Here is a 15,448-nt window from a genome sequence, read left to right as displayed (position 1 = left end):
TTAGAAATAATTACATGGCATTTTCAGATTAAATTCTCCTTAATACAAATTTATAAATTAGGGAGAGAGGAAAAAAAAGGATAGCAGCAATTTGACCCTTAATATTAAAATATACACCAATAGTTCCTTAATATAATTTGGATCTGAATTTAGCTGAACTTTTGTTTATGCTTAGACTTGGAAGCCTGTCCTTTCTTGGGGGGGCAAAGGGGAATATTTAATGTTTGTGCCTTGTTCTTCTGATGGAGGAGGAGCTTGTTACCCCAGCTCTGCAGTGGGTTTAGGAAATCCTGTCAGCCTTGACACTGAGCCGTGCTGTAAATCAAGTCTCTCCGGATGGGAGAGAATTTGCTGAAAGTCCTTGCAAGGCGTTTCAAAGATAAACCAAGACTTTTCCTGGAGTTTCAATGCTGCCAGATAGTTGTTTATTAAGTCTTATCAGAGGAACAGAGCCACTAGCATGACCCAGGTACAGCACAGAGCACAGAAAAGCAGGAGTGGAGGCTCTCTATCAAGATTTACACAGCCTTTTAAAGATATTTTAACCAATAGTTACTAAAAACGTACATTATTTTCACTTTCCTACCAATTATTCAGTAACATGACTAGGAACTGCGGAATTCTCTATCCAGTCATTCCAAACTACTTCTACTGCAGAATATGGAGTAGTAGAAGAAAGAGAAGAAGGTTTAGAGGACAACAACAATCCTCCATTTTGATATTTTTTACTCTTATCTATTTAGTGCAAAGAGAAGCCCAAAACCTCTAAATTTTTCACCCTGTGACAATCTTACATAGTAGTCTATCACCTAAGTCACATCACTGTATTTTCTAGTTCCTGTCTGATCGTTGGTAATTTTTTCCAAGGTTGGAGGCTAAAACAGTGTTGTTCAGGGGGGTAAGAGCCCTTAAAAACAAGCAGAGAAATATTCTCGGTACTCTGGGTTCCTACAAGCCTCGTCCCAAGCTGCCCAGTCCAAGCCCCGGCCTGGTCCCGTGCAGATCGCGGTTGTGTTGTTGCACATGGTGATGGTGTGCGAACACGAGCCTCGTGCTGCTCTGGCTCAGGGCTGTGGGGACTCTGGCAGCAGTGGCACTGCTGGCCTGTCTTCCAGGGGCAGGCTGGGGACAAGGCTTGGCTCTGCCACCTCCTGCAGTAGCCAACAGAGCTGAGCAGGCGCCCGGGGGCAGGAGATGCTCTGCCGTATTAAAGGGTGCTGCATATCCCACCCTGGCATATGTTCTCCATAACCCCCCGCAGGAGCTGTCTGCATCAGCCAGAGCGCCTCCAGGCTCCGCACTGCTGTGCTGCCATGGAGTCTCTCTCAGATAACCTCTGCTTCTCATCCGGACAATTATTGCTTAATATTGCGCTGTCTCTTCCATAGCCCTGATCTCCAAATTGTTGTTTTGTTAGTTTTGTTGTTATTTTTCTTTAATAGCTGTTAATTATCAGCTGCAAGAGTAGTCTTAACAGTTTAACATCAGACACTGGAAATTAAGTGGGCCTGCTCTGTTCCTGCTGGAATCAGCAGGGCACACATTTCCATTAATTTAATTTTCAAACAATTTCATGTTTTCTTTTTGCTCACAGCATTTGAGGAAGCTGGGATTATTTAGTGAGTTCTCAGTGGAGCACAGTTTTTGAAAACAGAGTTAAAATCTCTGTTTATTTATGCCCCACTGTTTCAGGGCAAGTATGTGCTTTTCTGAAGTGTATATATATGGTGCTAAATTTTTAAACTGCCATTAAAAAAAACTTTGAACCTCAGCTTAATACTATCAAAACATCAAGTCTTAGCTACAGAGGATCCAAGTGTTCCTGTTAATATATGGTAAATTTTAGAGTCTCTGTTCTTGGAAATATTTGAAACCTGGCTGGACCCAGCCCTGAGCTTTGGTTCTCCCTGCTTTGAGTGAGAGTGTTGGACCGATCAATCTCCACTGGTGTTTTTTAACCATTGTCATTCCCTGGCATTCAATGGTTTCCAAAAGCTGAAAGAATCATTCCAAGACCCTCACTTTTCATTGGTGGCTTATCTTGAATGATCCAGGCATAAGAATAATGACCAATCCAGAGAAGTAGATGTAGGATAGATGCTCATTGCAGAAAAACTGAGGGTAGAAAAACTGAGCATGAACTTCCTGGTGCAAACTGTGGCATCTGTTAGGGAAAACAACATAGTTATATTTGAAAAGGATGAGTTGCCTCATCCTTTCCAAACATTTTAGTTTGTTAGCACCATTGCTTAAAATCATGTAACTGACCTACAGCTTCTCAAATGTTTCTACGAGACTTTGCTGATATAAAGTAGGGTAGGGATGAAAAAGAGGGGTAGTATGGTTAAAAAAAATTGCATGTTCCAAGGTGTTTTTCTGCAAAATATATGTTGTTGGGCTCACAAGTAATTAGATGTATAAGTGTATTAATGCACCTTCACACTATCATAAGGAATTTTATTGCTAAAATTGTAGTTGATTATCTAAGTTCTATATAGCATACCTGTGACTGGAGAATCATTTGAAAGTTGTGGTGTAAAAAGTAGGACATAAAATAAGCTGCATTTTTGTGATTTAGTAGGTGTAAGGCTCTCTTAAAAAAACTAGAAAGCCATCTTATCCCATGCTTACAGATTTGGATAACTAATAAAACAAAAAGGCTATGGTTGGGATTTTCTTTTCGAGTCTAAAAATAATTGGCTAGAAATGAAGCTGAGAAATTTCTATCCAGAAGATTTTTTTTTTTTTAAGTGTTTGTAGCTGAATGAAAAATGTATTTTAAATGAAGTGGTCTTTCAGCATATGTTTATGCCAGTTCTAGTGATATTACTCATGGAAAGGTCTCCTGTGTGGATCTGTCACAACCTAAGGGAACAAATGATTCCCTTTTAAGAGAAGGGGGAAAACAAATATAGCACTACCTAACTGAACTTTTATTTCACTAATTCCAGATACTTATTTTTGTCAGTTTTTTTCCCCCTTTTGGTTACAATCTTATGAAAGGAGTTTGTTGTCTGTAAAAACATGTAATTCATTAATCCATTTCGAGTTTGTGGGAATTTGGTCATTACTTTTATTTGTGGGGTTTTATTCACAGAGGTTGATACATACTTCTGTTTGTAATACAAAATGAATGAGAGGGTGTCCACTGGTGTAAATGGTTAAAGGATAAAATATAATATACCTAATGTTTAGCTCACTTTCATTTGGAAATATGTTATTCAGATCTTTTACTGTAGATGCCCAGTGGCTGCACATGAGAGAAGTAAAATAGTAATATTTAAAACTATGACAATGAGGAGACCAGAAAAGTTATGGATGAGCCCTAGAGGCCTAAAAAGAGAAAAATGGGTAATTTAGTAACAAGGCACTCAATCTACTTATGTTGCTCTACAGACATTTGAGTATATCTTTGTACCTTTAAATCTGTCTGAGAAAAGTAACTGAGCTATTAAAAGTGCTTGTTAAGGTAAAGTAAGCTTCAGCTGATATTTTTGTTTGTTTTTTTTTTTATGTGTAAAATGTTACCTTTTTCTGTAGAATGAGTAACCTAGTCTTTTTCTTAACTTTCTTGTTTGATTTTATTTTCCTGTCTGTTACCATAATCCTTTCTATACTGTAATGCTACAGTTCCTTCATAGGGGACTAATAGATTTTTCTGGAAACACTTAACTAGTACCTTGGTTTTACAGCCTTTTTTCCAATGAAGAAAAATATTTTCTTCGATTGACAGAATGGAACACTTCTTGATAAGTGTCAGCTTGGAATGGTAATAAACTAGATCACAGGAAAATATCAAAGCAACTGTATTGTCCTGTGTTAAAAAAACCTGACAGACTCAACAAAAAACCTCCCAGCAAATGAGTACTTTAAAAACGATAAGCGCACTGTCATGATTAAATTTGCTGAAGTGATTTTTAAAAGGTAGAAGCATATAATTTTGAATGGGTTTGCATGAAGCACTTTTACTTTATGTAACATTTGTCTTGAGTATGTTGAGCTGGAGGATAAACTCAGTAGGTGAACGTATCTTCTGTAAACCAAAACAGACAGCTTATTTTTTTAGGTGAATTCCAAATCAAAGTAAACTAAGAAGAAACAACATGGCTAGAAAGATGTGGTCACACTCTTTCTTAGTATTTAATACCTTAAAGAATTTTCCCTGCCAGCATTTATTCTGATTCCAGAATTCTTAATTTAGTTTGAGTTTTGCTATGTGGAAAACCTGGGTACTTCAGAGTTCAGTAAGCTGTGCCAAGAAGTGTCTGTAGGTTAAAAATATTTAATATGAAGTCTTTGGATACAGCCTCACTCTTAAGAGGGATGGGGAGGGAGCAGAGAGGAGTAGCAGCAGAGGATCTGTGATTTCCTCAGTGTGTGCAGAATCTTTCTGCATTGCACTGCTCAACCCTAGTAGAAGGGGGGTATAGCTGACTCCAGCTTTCCCTCCTGGACCTGTGCTGAGGAGAGGGTTGGGCTGGTAAGGAGAGATTGAGTACTATGATCAGTGGTACTGTAGGAAAGCACGGAGGGGAAACAGAATAAAGCCTGTCTCTGGCCAAAGCTACAGGTCAGAATTTTGCATGAATCAGGGCTGTGGAGGCAGCACTGGCCAGGCTGCCTCCCAATTGCCCAGAGTGAGCATTAAAGAAAATGACAGTTGCTGGAGGTGCCGTTCTCCAAGAGGCATTTTCCTCCATATGTTGTGGTCTTGTCCAGTTATGCTCCACTCTGGGGACGAAGTCTCCATGAGAGTTAATGTGACTCTAAGCTCCAGCCTTTGGTCTGGTTTAACTGCGTTTTAGGCACAGCAGTTGCTGCATCTGTGTTACTTGTTCTAACAGATAAAAATGATTCCCAAGAGCCATTATAGCACTGGAATGGCATGTTCTTGCAGCCTTTCTAGGTAGTTTCAAACTGACTGGTCACATGTGATGCTTCTTAATGCAATGTTATTTGATTAACTCTGAATGCTCTGTAAAGTTAACTGACAAATAAATTGGTTGAGAGATCTGTATTCACTCAAGAACCTGATGGACTCTCCTTAATGGATCATTTGTTTTCTTGAATGTCCTGTGTGAAGGGTGGTGTGGGTATGACAGTGCATGCAATAGGGAAATGTTTTGGTTTAAAAATTAAATTTGCTTTAGTCAGATATGAATTATCCCCCGATTTTTTAAATTGTCAATGACAATGCCAAATACAGGTGATACTAGCAAAGGTCTAGGTATTTCTTTATATGCAGGAATCTTTTTTTTTTTTTAAAAAGTCTTGTTTGTTTCCACAACCTTGGTATTGGATAATGCTTCAACTTGAGTTACTATGCATGAACATGAACTACCAGGTTTCAGGGTAGTTCATGCCTTTGCCTCTGCTGTTTCTAAAAACAGCCAGGATAGATCTTACTTCTTGTAAGATCCTGCGTGGCTGAAAATGGACTGGTTGAAACACCACCTTTCGCCATGTGCTGTCACTGCAGGGGTTTCTGCTTGGCTGAGCTGAGGAGAAGCTGCTGGAAGGACAGTGTTGGTGACAGCCTTCTGCTCTGGAACTTGCAGATTCCTTTGGTCTGCTGCGTTTCATGGTGTTGAGTCAAGCTTGTCATCTTCACCAAGCACTTGAGAACTGTGAAGGACAGGGTCTAAAAAAGGCTGCTTATTGAGCCCTTCAGTGGGGAACAGTTTTTAAAGGCTTTTTGGGGAGCATCATAATCTTTTTGGACTGTGCCATGTTTTTAATGTACGTCTAGGTGATTTAATTTCAGGATTATCTATAAAAGTATGAATTTTGAGTGTTTAACATCACCTAGTGTTTCTCTTCTTTCTGAAGCCTGACTGCCAAATTGGTTGTGTTTCTTTGTCTCCCTATGCTTCCCTCCTGGATAAAAACAAGTTAGGTAAAATCCTGTCAGTGTTTGGCTATATTTTTTCAGTGCTGTATGTACAGTTTGCTCCCTTGAGTTCACTGAGATAATTTAATTGCGTAAAACTGCATGAGCACTGGCATGATTGGTCTGGAAATAAAGTGTATTCATAAAAAGCATACCCATTTCCGTGGCTATTATATTTTAGAAGTGGACTCCAGGGCTTTCATTTCCTATGTCAGTCTTAAAGCCTTTTTGACTCTTTCCTTTCTTCTAATGGTAATTGATTATAGATAGATAACTTTTGAACATAATTGTATACAACCATTTTTCATTTATACTGCTTAGAATTACTTTAATGTTGTTGCATGGTAATCACATAAAATGTGCTTTCGAGCTAAAATTGTCCTCTTGCATTAAGGTAATGTTGATTCTGTAACATTATCCATATTGTCACAATTTCTCTCCTTGGCATTGCTGCAGCAAGGAGATGAGCAGTAGCTAAATTTTCTCTGAAGTTCCTATTGTGCTACAGTGTTTAAAGTAATAATAAATTACTTGGCTGCTTTTTAGTTGGATGGTTAACTTGGGAGTAGATTTTGGACCTGAAGCTCAGATTTTAAAGCTCTGTGCAAGAACAGAAAGGAGCTTCAACTCCAGCTGCTTTATGAGCAATGACAGCACTTGCTTTCTGAAACTGTCAATGAAAGTGGTGGGGGCAATCACAGGTGACTGTCACCTTCAGTCTTGAGACATGCCACCCTAGGTCTTTCATTTTTCACTGCAGACATGGGACGTGTATTTCTTCTGGGGATGAATCCACAGCACCAGTTTTGTTCTGATAACAGCATCTGGCACTAGATTGATTTAACAGGCTCTGAGGTTTGCTCTTTTCAGATATACGCTTGTACGGCAGCTTCTGTGCAGCCGTGACATGGCCACACGCTACTGTTGTTTTTTCTGCCTCCTAGCACCACGTGTGAAGCTAAAGCTCTTTGACACCTGCCATTTGGACCCTTTTCTTACTGAAAAATGTCATCGTTTTCAGACAAGATGAAGACAGATATCTGATCATTCTCCTCTTTACAGGGATGTGCTGAGGGCATGGTTCATACACAGCTGAATAAAGGCTTCCAGACTGGAGCTGTACAGTTAGTTTTTTAGTTTAGTATGGTAACTAGCTCTTGCTTTGGGAGTTCATAGAGAGTTTTATCTAATACAAAAGAAATTAAAGCATGGTAACTTATTGTTATGTTTGCAATGATTCTCAAACCTCTTTCATTCTGTTGCAAGTAGCAATTGTCTTGCTGTTTTATTGGCAGGAAATGCCACATCAGTTTGCGGAGGAATGATGGTAGCTGAAGAATTGAAATCAGAGAATTTTGAGCTCTTTTAATTCTGTAATCAGGGACATTTTTTGAGGGATATGTTCTCTGCATTGATCCAAACCTGAAAGCAGAACTGGGCTGCATTTTCCAAAGTAATAACATTTCTAAAAGGAGAAGCTTTTAAGTACACTGCCCCAAGTGCTTCCCCTGTGTTCCTGAAAGCTGTTTTACGCTAGCAGATAGGCAATCAGGTTGCCCGACTCAGAGTATACTTGTCCTTAAGTTTGAAATATCCTTGTATTATGTTTGATTACGAGCAACGAGGTCTTAGAATGAAAAATCAACACACAGCCTTCTTATAGGCTTCAAAGCAGTAAAAGACAAAAAGGCTGGGCTTTTTAGCCCCAATATTTCCAATCTTCAGAGGAGTGGGTAATACTTGAAGACAGCTATTTCAATAACTAAATTTTTTAACATACTAATCTTTTAGTCTTTCTCATACATTTCTTTTGAGATTTGGATGCTGGTCTTTTTAATTGAACTGTCTTTCATTTCTTATATTCCTTTAAATTTCTTGTAAACAGACATTCTTGCATTTTATCTGCTCTTGAAAAACTATAATTTAGTATTTCAAACCGTTAAATTTTGCAGGTTGTTCATAATCTGAAAGAGTGTACTTTGATTCTGTAGGGAAGTTTAGTTTTGCATAAGCATACTGGAAAAAGTGGAAAACAGAGTGTCATTGTAAGACTAAGTGTTATTTTAAGATAAGTCATTTTTAATGATCTGAAGCAACAAGACCAACACTTGTTAGAGCATCTTGCTAAAGATGTATTGAAACAGGACTAATTCTTCTCTCTTGAGTAGGTTCTAAAGATCTATACTGTCTACCAGGAAAGCCATCAGCTTAACTGGTGCTAAATATCATTTGAAGCTGAACAGGGGAGAAATAATCCCTAATGAAAGGATGATTACCTTGAACTTCTGTCATTTCAGCAGTTGCTTAATAAGGTGCTTATTTATTGTCCCTGCTGTGGGGTCAGCAAGCTGTTTCAAAAGTAGGGTTTGTAACTGAAAGAAATGATGATATTCTGTGTTATAATCTGCTACAAAACAGAGTCCCTGGTATGAAATAATGTAGTAATATTTACTTTACAAAGTAGATTGGGTTGGTCAAGAGCAAATTCCTTTCTTTGCATGGCATAATTTCTAGTAAACTTTGTAAAATACAGAACAAACCCATTCATACATGGCTAGAAACACTGACTTTTTTGTTCTGACTTCAAAATGCTAGTTGTAAGCAGAATTTCACCAATATTTTCTATGGAAACTTACAGAATGCAGCTGAGCAACCATGTGGGGTCGGTATCACTCCTCTTCATTTGGTGTGCTCTCTGAAGACTCTTTGTGGGGTTAACTTCTTGTGTGCATGGGAGGTCTGAAGCAGGAGCTACTTTAAGGCTTATGGTGTCCCTCCTGCATCTAACTGAATAGTTGCAACTGTGAGTCACTATGAGCTTTTTTGTAATACTTTTGATAAAGATGGCTATAACAGCTTTTGTCTAATTTGACTGATTTTGAAAGATGGACTGTCATATAAGCAAAACTTTTATGGTGTGTAGTGACTAAAAGTTTTGAGTGAAGCAGTGGAAATTTGATGAAAATTCCTGTCTAACGATGTATTTCGGTATTAAATATATTTTACAATGAAAATATCTCCCAGGTTCTACATATTGTTAACACATTTAAAGCTAATTCTTTATATTGATTAAAAATCACAGAGGAATTGTATGCTTTTTTGCCTTGATTCTGTTGAATAGTGATTGCTTTCTAGCATGATCCTTTTTCATGATCCTAACATCTTCCTTTGCTATGCCACTACTTTATTGGCGGTGGGGAAACACCAGATTATGAGTCTTATCTATCAGAATGAGCAGGCTTTTGAAAATCTCTTTGGTCTTTTTATTCTTTGAATAAGTTATTCAGTATATACCAGAACCTTTTAATCTTACACTTCCATGACTTATGTTCCTCATATGAAAAAAAGCAATGGCATAGCAGTGTCAGAGCCAGGCTCTGTCAGTGCTGGTGTCCTGTTGTTCCTGTGGTGAAGCACGTGTGGCTGCACAAATCACAGCCATGCTGTGCTGCAGGCTCCAGCTGGCCACAGTCCCCACCACAGCAGAAGGAGCTGTGCACAGCACAGAGGTGCTGGAGTATTCATGTGCCCAAACATGAGTTGCTAGGAGGGGCAGGTAACTCTGCCTTTGCTAAGGGTGAGGAGTTGAAGGGGCCGTCGTGCAAGTTCCTTCTGCCGTGGGCAATGTCCTGCTTGACATGAGAAGAGAGAGCAACACAAGTCACAATGCAAAAGAGCAGCTTATTGCTGTTTCCTGTGAAGAGCTTTTTCAACCTCTCCTCGGTGATTTTCATTAGTCATCAAAAATGGGCGTGTAGGGAGGCATATAACAACAGATGCAGGCATCCTGTTTCTACAGTGTGACTCTCAACCCTTTTGGGTGTTAGGCTCTTCTGGATCTAGTTGTGACTTCTGTGTTTGCAGTAAGGCCCGATGGATTTCTCATTCATGAAGTAGCCCAATCTTCTTTTGAGCATGTGCTTAATTAAGTCTTCCCTGCCCCTTCGTAGTTTGTTTTTAATCATAACATCTGTCAACATAATTAAAGCTTGATACATTCCAATTGAGTGTGTAAACACAGCGTTCTTTTCTAGAGAATATTTTGTCATTTTATTTTGTTTTGTTTTTCTGTCCTGGGTGATTCATAAGCACATTATTTTAGTAAATAACACTGAATAAACATTTGACTCTTTTTTTACTCTCGTACTTTGTGGGAGCCTCTAGCTTTTGTAGCCACAAGTTTATGAACAATATATTTATCAATTAATATGTAAAAAGTTGGGTATGGGGAATTAGCCACAATTATTAAATTATGATTGTGAAGGGAGTTCTTCTGGCAGACCATCATTTTATGGCCAAATATGAGAGTCTTGGCCCATTTTGAGGTTGACATACCCTTTGCTTTTAGAGTGACCATGATTTTCTTCCAAGTAATAAACACCAGACTCTTCTTTGTACTGGTATTGTTAAAAACGTCATTTTAAAGGATTGAAGTTGTAAATCAGGGATTTGGAGGCTGTAGGAACAGCAAGTTATGTAAAGTTGGATAAAGTTGCTTTTTGTTTCTTTGTAATGTTATTAATCCAGTGTTGCATTTGATTGTGGCAAAATTACCTCAGTGTAATGTAGGAGTCTGAAATGTTGGTAAAAGTTCGTGAAAACGTCAGGAAGGTGCATTCATCTTCAAACCCACAGAGGTCTAGCCTGATAAGATTTTTTTTCACATAGCTTTGAAAAGGTTTACAGTGAAAACTAGTAAGTTACCTGAGAAACTTGGAAGCTTTAAAAATTGTATTTTAGTTAAACCACTGTTGTTAACTAGCTGGTCATGTCATCTTTGTACGTTTTTGTAGGTATGTAATAGGTTTGAATTTTAAAAAGAGGAAATTTTAAGTTATCTTAGATTTTATTTTTTTTACCTTTTACAAGAAAGGCTCTTTTTTCCTGTAAAAATTAGGAGATTGAAAATCTGAATGTTTTCAAAAGAAATCATCTTTTCAGACCAAGTAGGTAATGCTTATTTAAGCTGAGTAAGAAAACTTGCTTTAGTAAATGTTAAAAGGCTCCTTAAAGTATTTAGAGTATAGCTGCCATGGTCTCTAGCATAAAGCTGAGGGCCCACCAGGTGGTGCTGGTGGAATATATTTAATGTTGCTTTAGCTGCTTAAAATGTGTCTTAACAACTGTGAATGAGATGGGTGCAGTGTAGGAAAACTTAGTTCATATGCAGCAAGCCAGTTTGTACTATTAAAAAGAATACACTTGTAATATTGTGTAGTGGCTTTGTGATTTGGACACTTTAATTTTTAAAAGTTAGATATACATGCTGAGGAAGAAGCCCTTATCTGTAGGATAGCTGATATGGGAAGCACAGTATGGAGGTGTAGTCCCAGATCCTTTACCTGCCTTTTTGTTAATCCGAAGAGAAGTTTATGACACTTGTTTATTCATGTACTAGAAGCATATCATATCATAACCACGTGCTTATTTACCTATTACGTATTGACTTAAAAAAGCAAAATAATTTTTCAATAAAGCTGTTTTAGCTGTTTAGATTTGGTCAGAGTCTTCCCTCCTAAGGAATGCTCATTAGGGGTAATAAGGGTCTCATTAGGGACAGGGGGAACCAGTTCTTTTGGTTTCATCTATTATGTGACTTAAGAAGGCAAAATAGAAACAAATTCTGAAGATACACAAGATTTTAATACAATTTCGGTAACTCTTATGAAGCTTTCCTTTTGGCTTTCTTGAGAACTGTATCCATTATAGAAATGGGAAGGGGAGATGAACAGTATCCATTATAGAAATGGGGAGATGAAGAACAGTGTGGACTGCCAATAGTTTGGAGTAAATTTCTATTGCCTACTCATTTGACCATGTTTGGTTTTGTCTTACCATGCCCTGACATAAAATATATATACATTATTTAAAAGGCATGATGTAGACTATTTAGCAACATTAAATTAGCTTAAATTGTCTATAAAGCCATTCTCCTTTTCAAGAGAATTATGAGAATTTGGAAAACATACAGAATGTCAGTGAACCAAAGTGATTGTCTCCTGTCTAGTCAAAAAGTAAAATCCAGAACAACTACAGACAATCCCTAAAGCTATTTTGCTTGTAATCTTAGTATTTTGACCAAGCTAAATGTTTTAGCATTCTGTGTGCCATTGTCACATCAGTAACCACTCACTGTAGCAGTATCAAACCATGTGATAGCCACTAATAGTTCTCTAAAAGTTTGGTTGAATGAACCAGAGGATGGTGGCTTTGGAGCGTGTGGCCTTACGCGTTTAATCTGGGTAAAAGGTTTATTTAACGTCTGGGTTTTGCTGTCTTGGGCAGAGCAGTGTGGGGTTCTACGTGAGTGGAAATTCTTCCTCCCCTTTTACACGTCTGCTATACCAAATACTTCATAGAATAACTGCATGCATATACTAAACCATCTCAGAGTGGATCTCAAGCATCCAGCGTATGCTGCTTCTGAAAGTGCTTTTTATATCTTGTTCTCCTTCTTGAGATAATTTTTCACTTGGCTTCCCCCCTTCTCCTCACCCTAGTGTATAAATGCTTTTGCTCTTGAGGAAAGGAAATACGCTTTTTTCAAACCTTTGTCTCCTATCCTGAGTTTTAATTTTATCTACTCATTTTAGCAAGGAGTTCTTGTGCCTACCTTAAAATTTGGCCCAAGTCACATATTACCATAGAATGACAGTGTTAGTGCGATCCGTACGCTTCTGCAAATTATCGGTGTAGTATTAATGAGAAACATTAAAATGTTGTGTTAAATTTCCTATCAAGGTCACATCAGTTTTTTCACTGCAGAAAATACTGGGAGAGGATCAAGCAATAAGCTGTGTGCAGTAGTACTGTTTATAGTACAGCACTGTAAAAATGTGTTCAAAACACTGATTTTTTTTTTTTTTTTCTTAATCGAAAGTTATATTACACTGTATTATCAGTGTATTACGTTTAAAAATTGCATGAGGGCTAACTTCTGGGATCTGTTACAATACGAAGACTGAAGTGTGATTAGTGAAAGGCTGTTAGAAGTGTGTGCTTGTGTGTGGTTTTTTGGAAGCGGTATCCAGAAAGGGAGCACTTGCTAGATGCTCCCTTTATAAAGTGTGAACTGGTTAAGAAATACATTCTGCTGCATTGTTTTTTAAATTACTCAGAGAAATCAGTTTTATGAGTCTTCTGTCAACATCTTTATGTTCAGCAGTTAGGTTTTTGTGATACGATCTTATTGCTGAGCGCTGTGATGGGAATGTTTTATGAATGTCATTTATCGTGAAGGAGTGCTCATAATACTGAATCTTTTTAAAAGACCATGTAAATAGTTTCATTTTCACTTGCCCAGTTCACCTGGTCAAGGATTTTTTTACTCTGTTAAATTGGTTGTTTGAACATGTCTGGAGTTACACTAATTCTGAAGAGAGCAGGATTTTATTCTCTGTATTTATTGAAAGATTCAGTCTGTCTGTACTATTGAAATGTTCTTTAGAGTTTTGCGTAACTATAAAATCGGACTTGTGTGTAGAGCACTCCACCAAATTCCAGTTTTAATTGGGGAAGAGGGGAATCTGTAAAGAAATTCTTTACCTTATGTATTTGCATTTTACACTGTTTACTGGACCATTGAATGGGAATATATTTTACCTCTGAGCTGTTCTCCAGCTTTTTCTAAAGGGAGGAGTTTCTAAGTATCAGTTTCTTTATTTAAAAGTTTGACCTAGTAAATGTTCTTAAAAGGAAAATTTATAGTCCAATTTTAAAACAGTATAAAGCAAAGTTATGGTTTTTTTGCTGAAAGGTCTGTTTCTTAAGGACTGTGGTTTCTCTCCTTATGGCAAAGATTAGGTTATTCTGAAAGTGGAATAGTTAAAGTAAAAATAGTTCTGAAACTGATAGTATTAACTCCAGTGCAGTAGCTGTATGATGCCATAATTATCAACCTGAAATTCCAGTTCTGTTGAAGTTATTTGAAGAAATATACTGTTGATTCAGTGGTGTCAGAATTTCACAGCTGAAAATAAACTTACACTGCGAATACTTGATTGCAGTTTTCTCTTGAGTGGAGCTAGAGCACTTGAGGGGTTTTTAATTATGTGTTTGATTTGAATTGCTGAGTTTATCATCATTACTGAATGAGTTTGAGGTGTATGGTAGATACATGAACTGTAGTTTAAGTTCCTGAAGACAGGCAGTCTGTTTTTCTTTGAGGATGGCAGTGAGAGCTGGGAGAAGACGGTATTGAATGCTGCTGAGAAGGGAGCTGCAGCTCTGTGGCTCAGTATGTGTCAAGTTGGGGCTTTTTGAGTGTTTTAGGGCAGCTGGCTTTTCACAATGTGTGTGCACGCTCATGGCTTGGATTCATGTAATAGTTGAATGTTAGACTTTAGAACGTAGGTGTTTTTAATGAAATCGTCAGGTACGTTTTGTTTTGTTTATGGAAGCTGGTTTGCCTATTTACTTCTGGTAACACTTGTTTCTTGTATTCATTTTCTCTCCTCTTGTAAGCATTGAGACAGGGACTGATATCATGTGCAGTGTGTATTTATAATAAGGCCAGAATTGATAAAGAATGAATGTTGCAGGTCAGGGAGGGGTGTTTTGGCTTAAATGGAGATATTTTTCTTTGTACTGTCTTACTTTTGTAAGTATTTGGTTTATTCAAAACATGAGGCTTTAAATAAAATCTGAATATTCACTTAAGTCACTTCCAAAGTCTTTCACTTGTGTTGTTCAGTTGTGTGCTGTTTTACAATTTGCCATTTTATTTTTCAGCATTGTCAGTGAAGCAGGAGCATCAATCTACAGTGTCAGTCCAGAAGCATGCAAGGAAATGCCAGACCTAGACCCTAACCTAAGAAGTGCAGGTATGAAGAGTATTTAATTTTATCACATTTCAACATGGAACTCAAGTCTCAGTTCTCAGACTGTTTTATTTGTATTATTAAATAATATAATAGTCAAAAGTAGACAAAAGGTTTGGATATTTTGTTTCTAAACTTTAATTCTTTTGTCATTTCACCTTTGAAGTCCTAGGCATGCAAATGAGTGAGATCATCTTCTACTAACTCCTGTAATGTAAAGATCCTTGTGGATGTAGCCCTTCAACAGGCTGGTACAGGAGAATTTATGGCGATAAATATAACCAATGAATTGCATAAACTTCCACAGTTGTACCATGTCCATGCCCACAGGGGCTTGACCTTCCCTCTTCTCCTCTGTGTGCATAAATATCTCTAGTAATAAACCATTCAAGGGCTAGAAAAACAATGTAAAACTAGAACAGATCATTTAAAGGTGTGTATTTGTTGTGTTCACTGGGGTCTTCATGTAGCTGAATAGAGTTTTCAAGAAATACCATTTAGGTTTTGTTTTTAAAAAGTTATCTACTTCAGCATAAATGTCACTGAGGTATAACACAGCAATTAGAAATGTGCAAGTGTTGCCACTATTATAATTTTCAGTGTTTGGGTTTGATAATTTTCAGAGTAGTCTTTAAAGATCAAATTCCTACCAGCTCTGTCCGTGTCCAAGTTCTACTCGTGGATTTGTTTTATTCGGAGACAACTGTAAGGGACCTTTGAGGTTATTTTTGTATTACTT

General features: G+C 37.6%; 1 protein-coding gene across 4 annotated transcripts in view; it reads left to right on the top strand.

The window, feature by feature from the left end:
- The window catches only part of SRBD1 (S1 RNA binding domain 1), a 126,623-nt gene that overhangs the window by 48,998 nt on the left and 62,177 nt on the right, over window positions 1-15,448 (top strand). For all 4 annotated transcript variants that reach the window (XM_042051704.1, XM_042051702.1, XM_042051705.1 and 1 more), the window contains one exon: window positions 14,621-14,712. In XM_042051704.1, the coding sequence (XP_041907638.1) occupies window positions 14,621-14,712 (92 nt within the window). The remainder of the gene's footprint in view (window positions 1-14,620; window positions 14,713-15,448) is intronic.

This window comes from Corvus kubaryi, unplaced genomic scaffold, assembly GCF_017639235.1.
Source record: "Corvus kubaryi isolate FWS band 111438036 unplaced genomic scaffold, C.kubaryi_AGA036_p1.0 76, whole genome shotgun sequence".
NCBI classification, from domain to species: domain Eukaryota; kingdom Metazoa; phylum Chordata; class Aves; order Passeriformes; family Corvidae; genus Corvus; species Corvus kubaryi.
The sequence above is the reverse complement of the archived record's forward strand: the minus strand, read 5'-3'. Positions and strand labels throughout refer to the sequence as shown.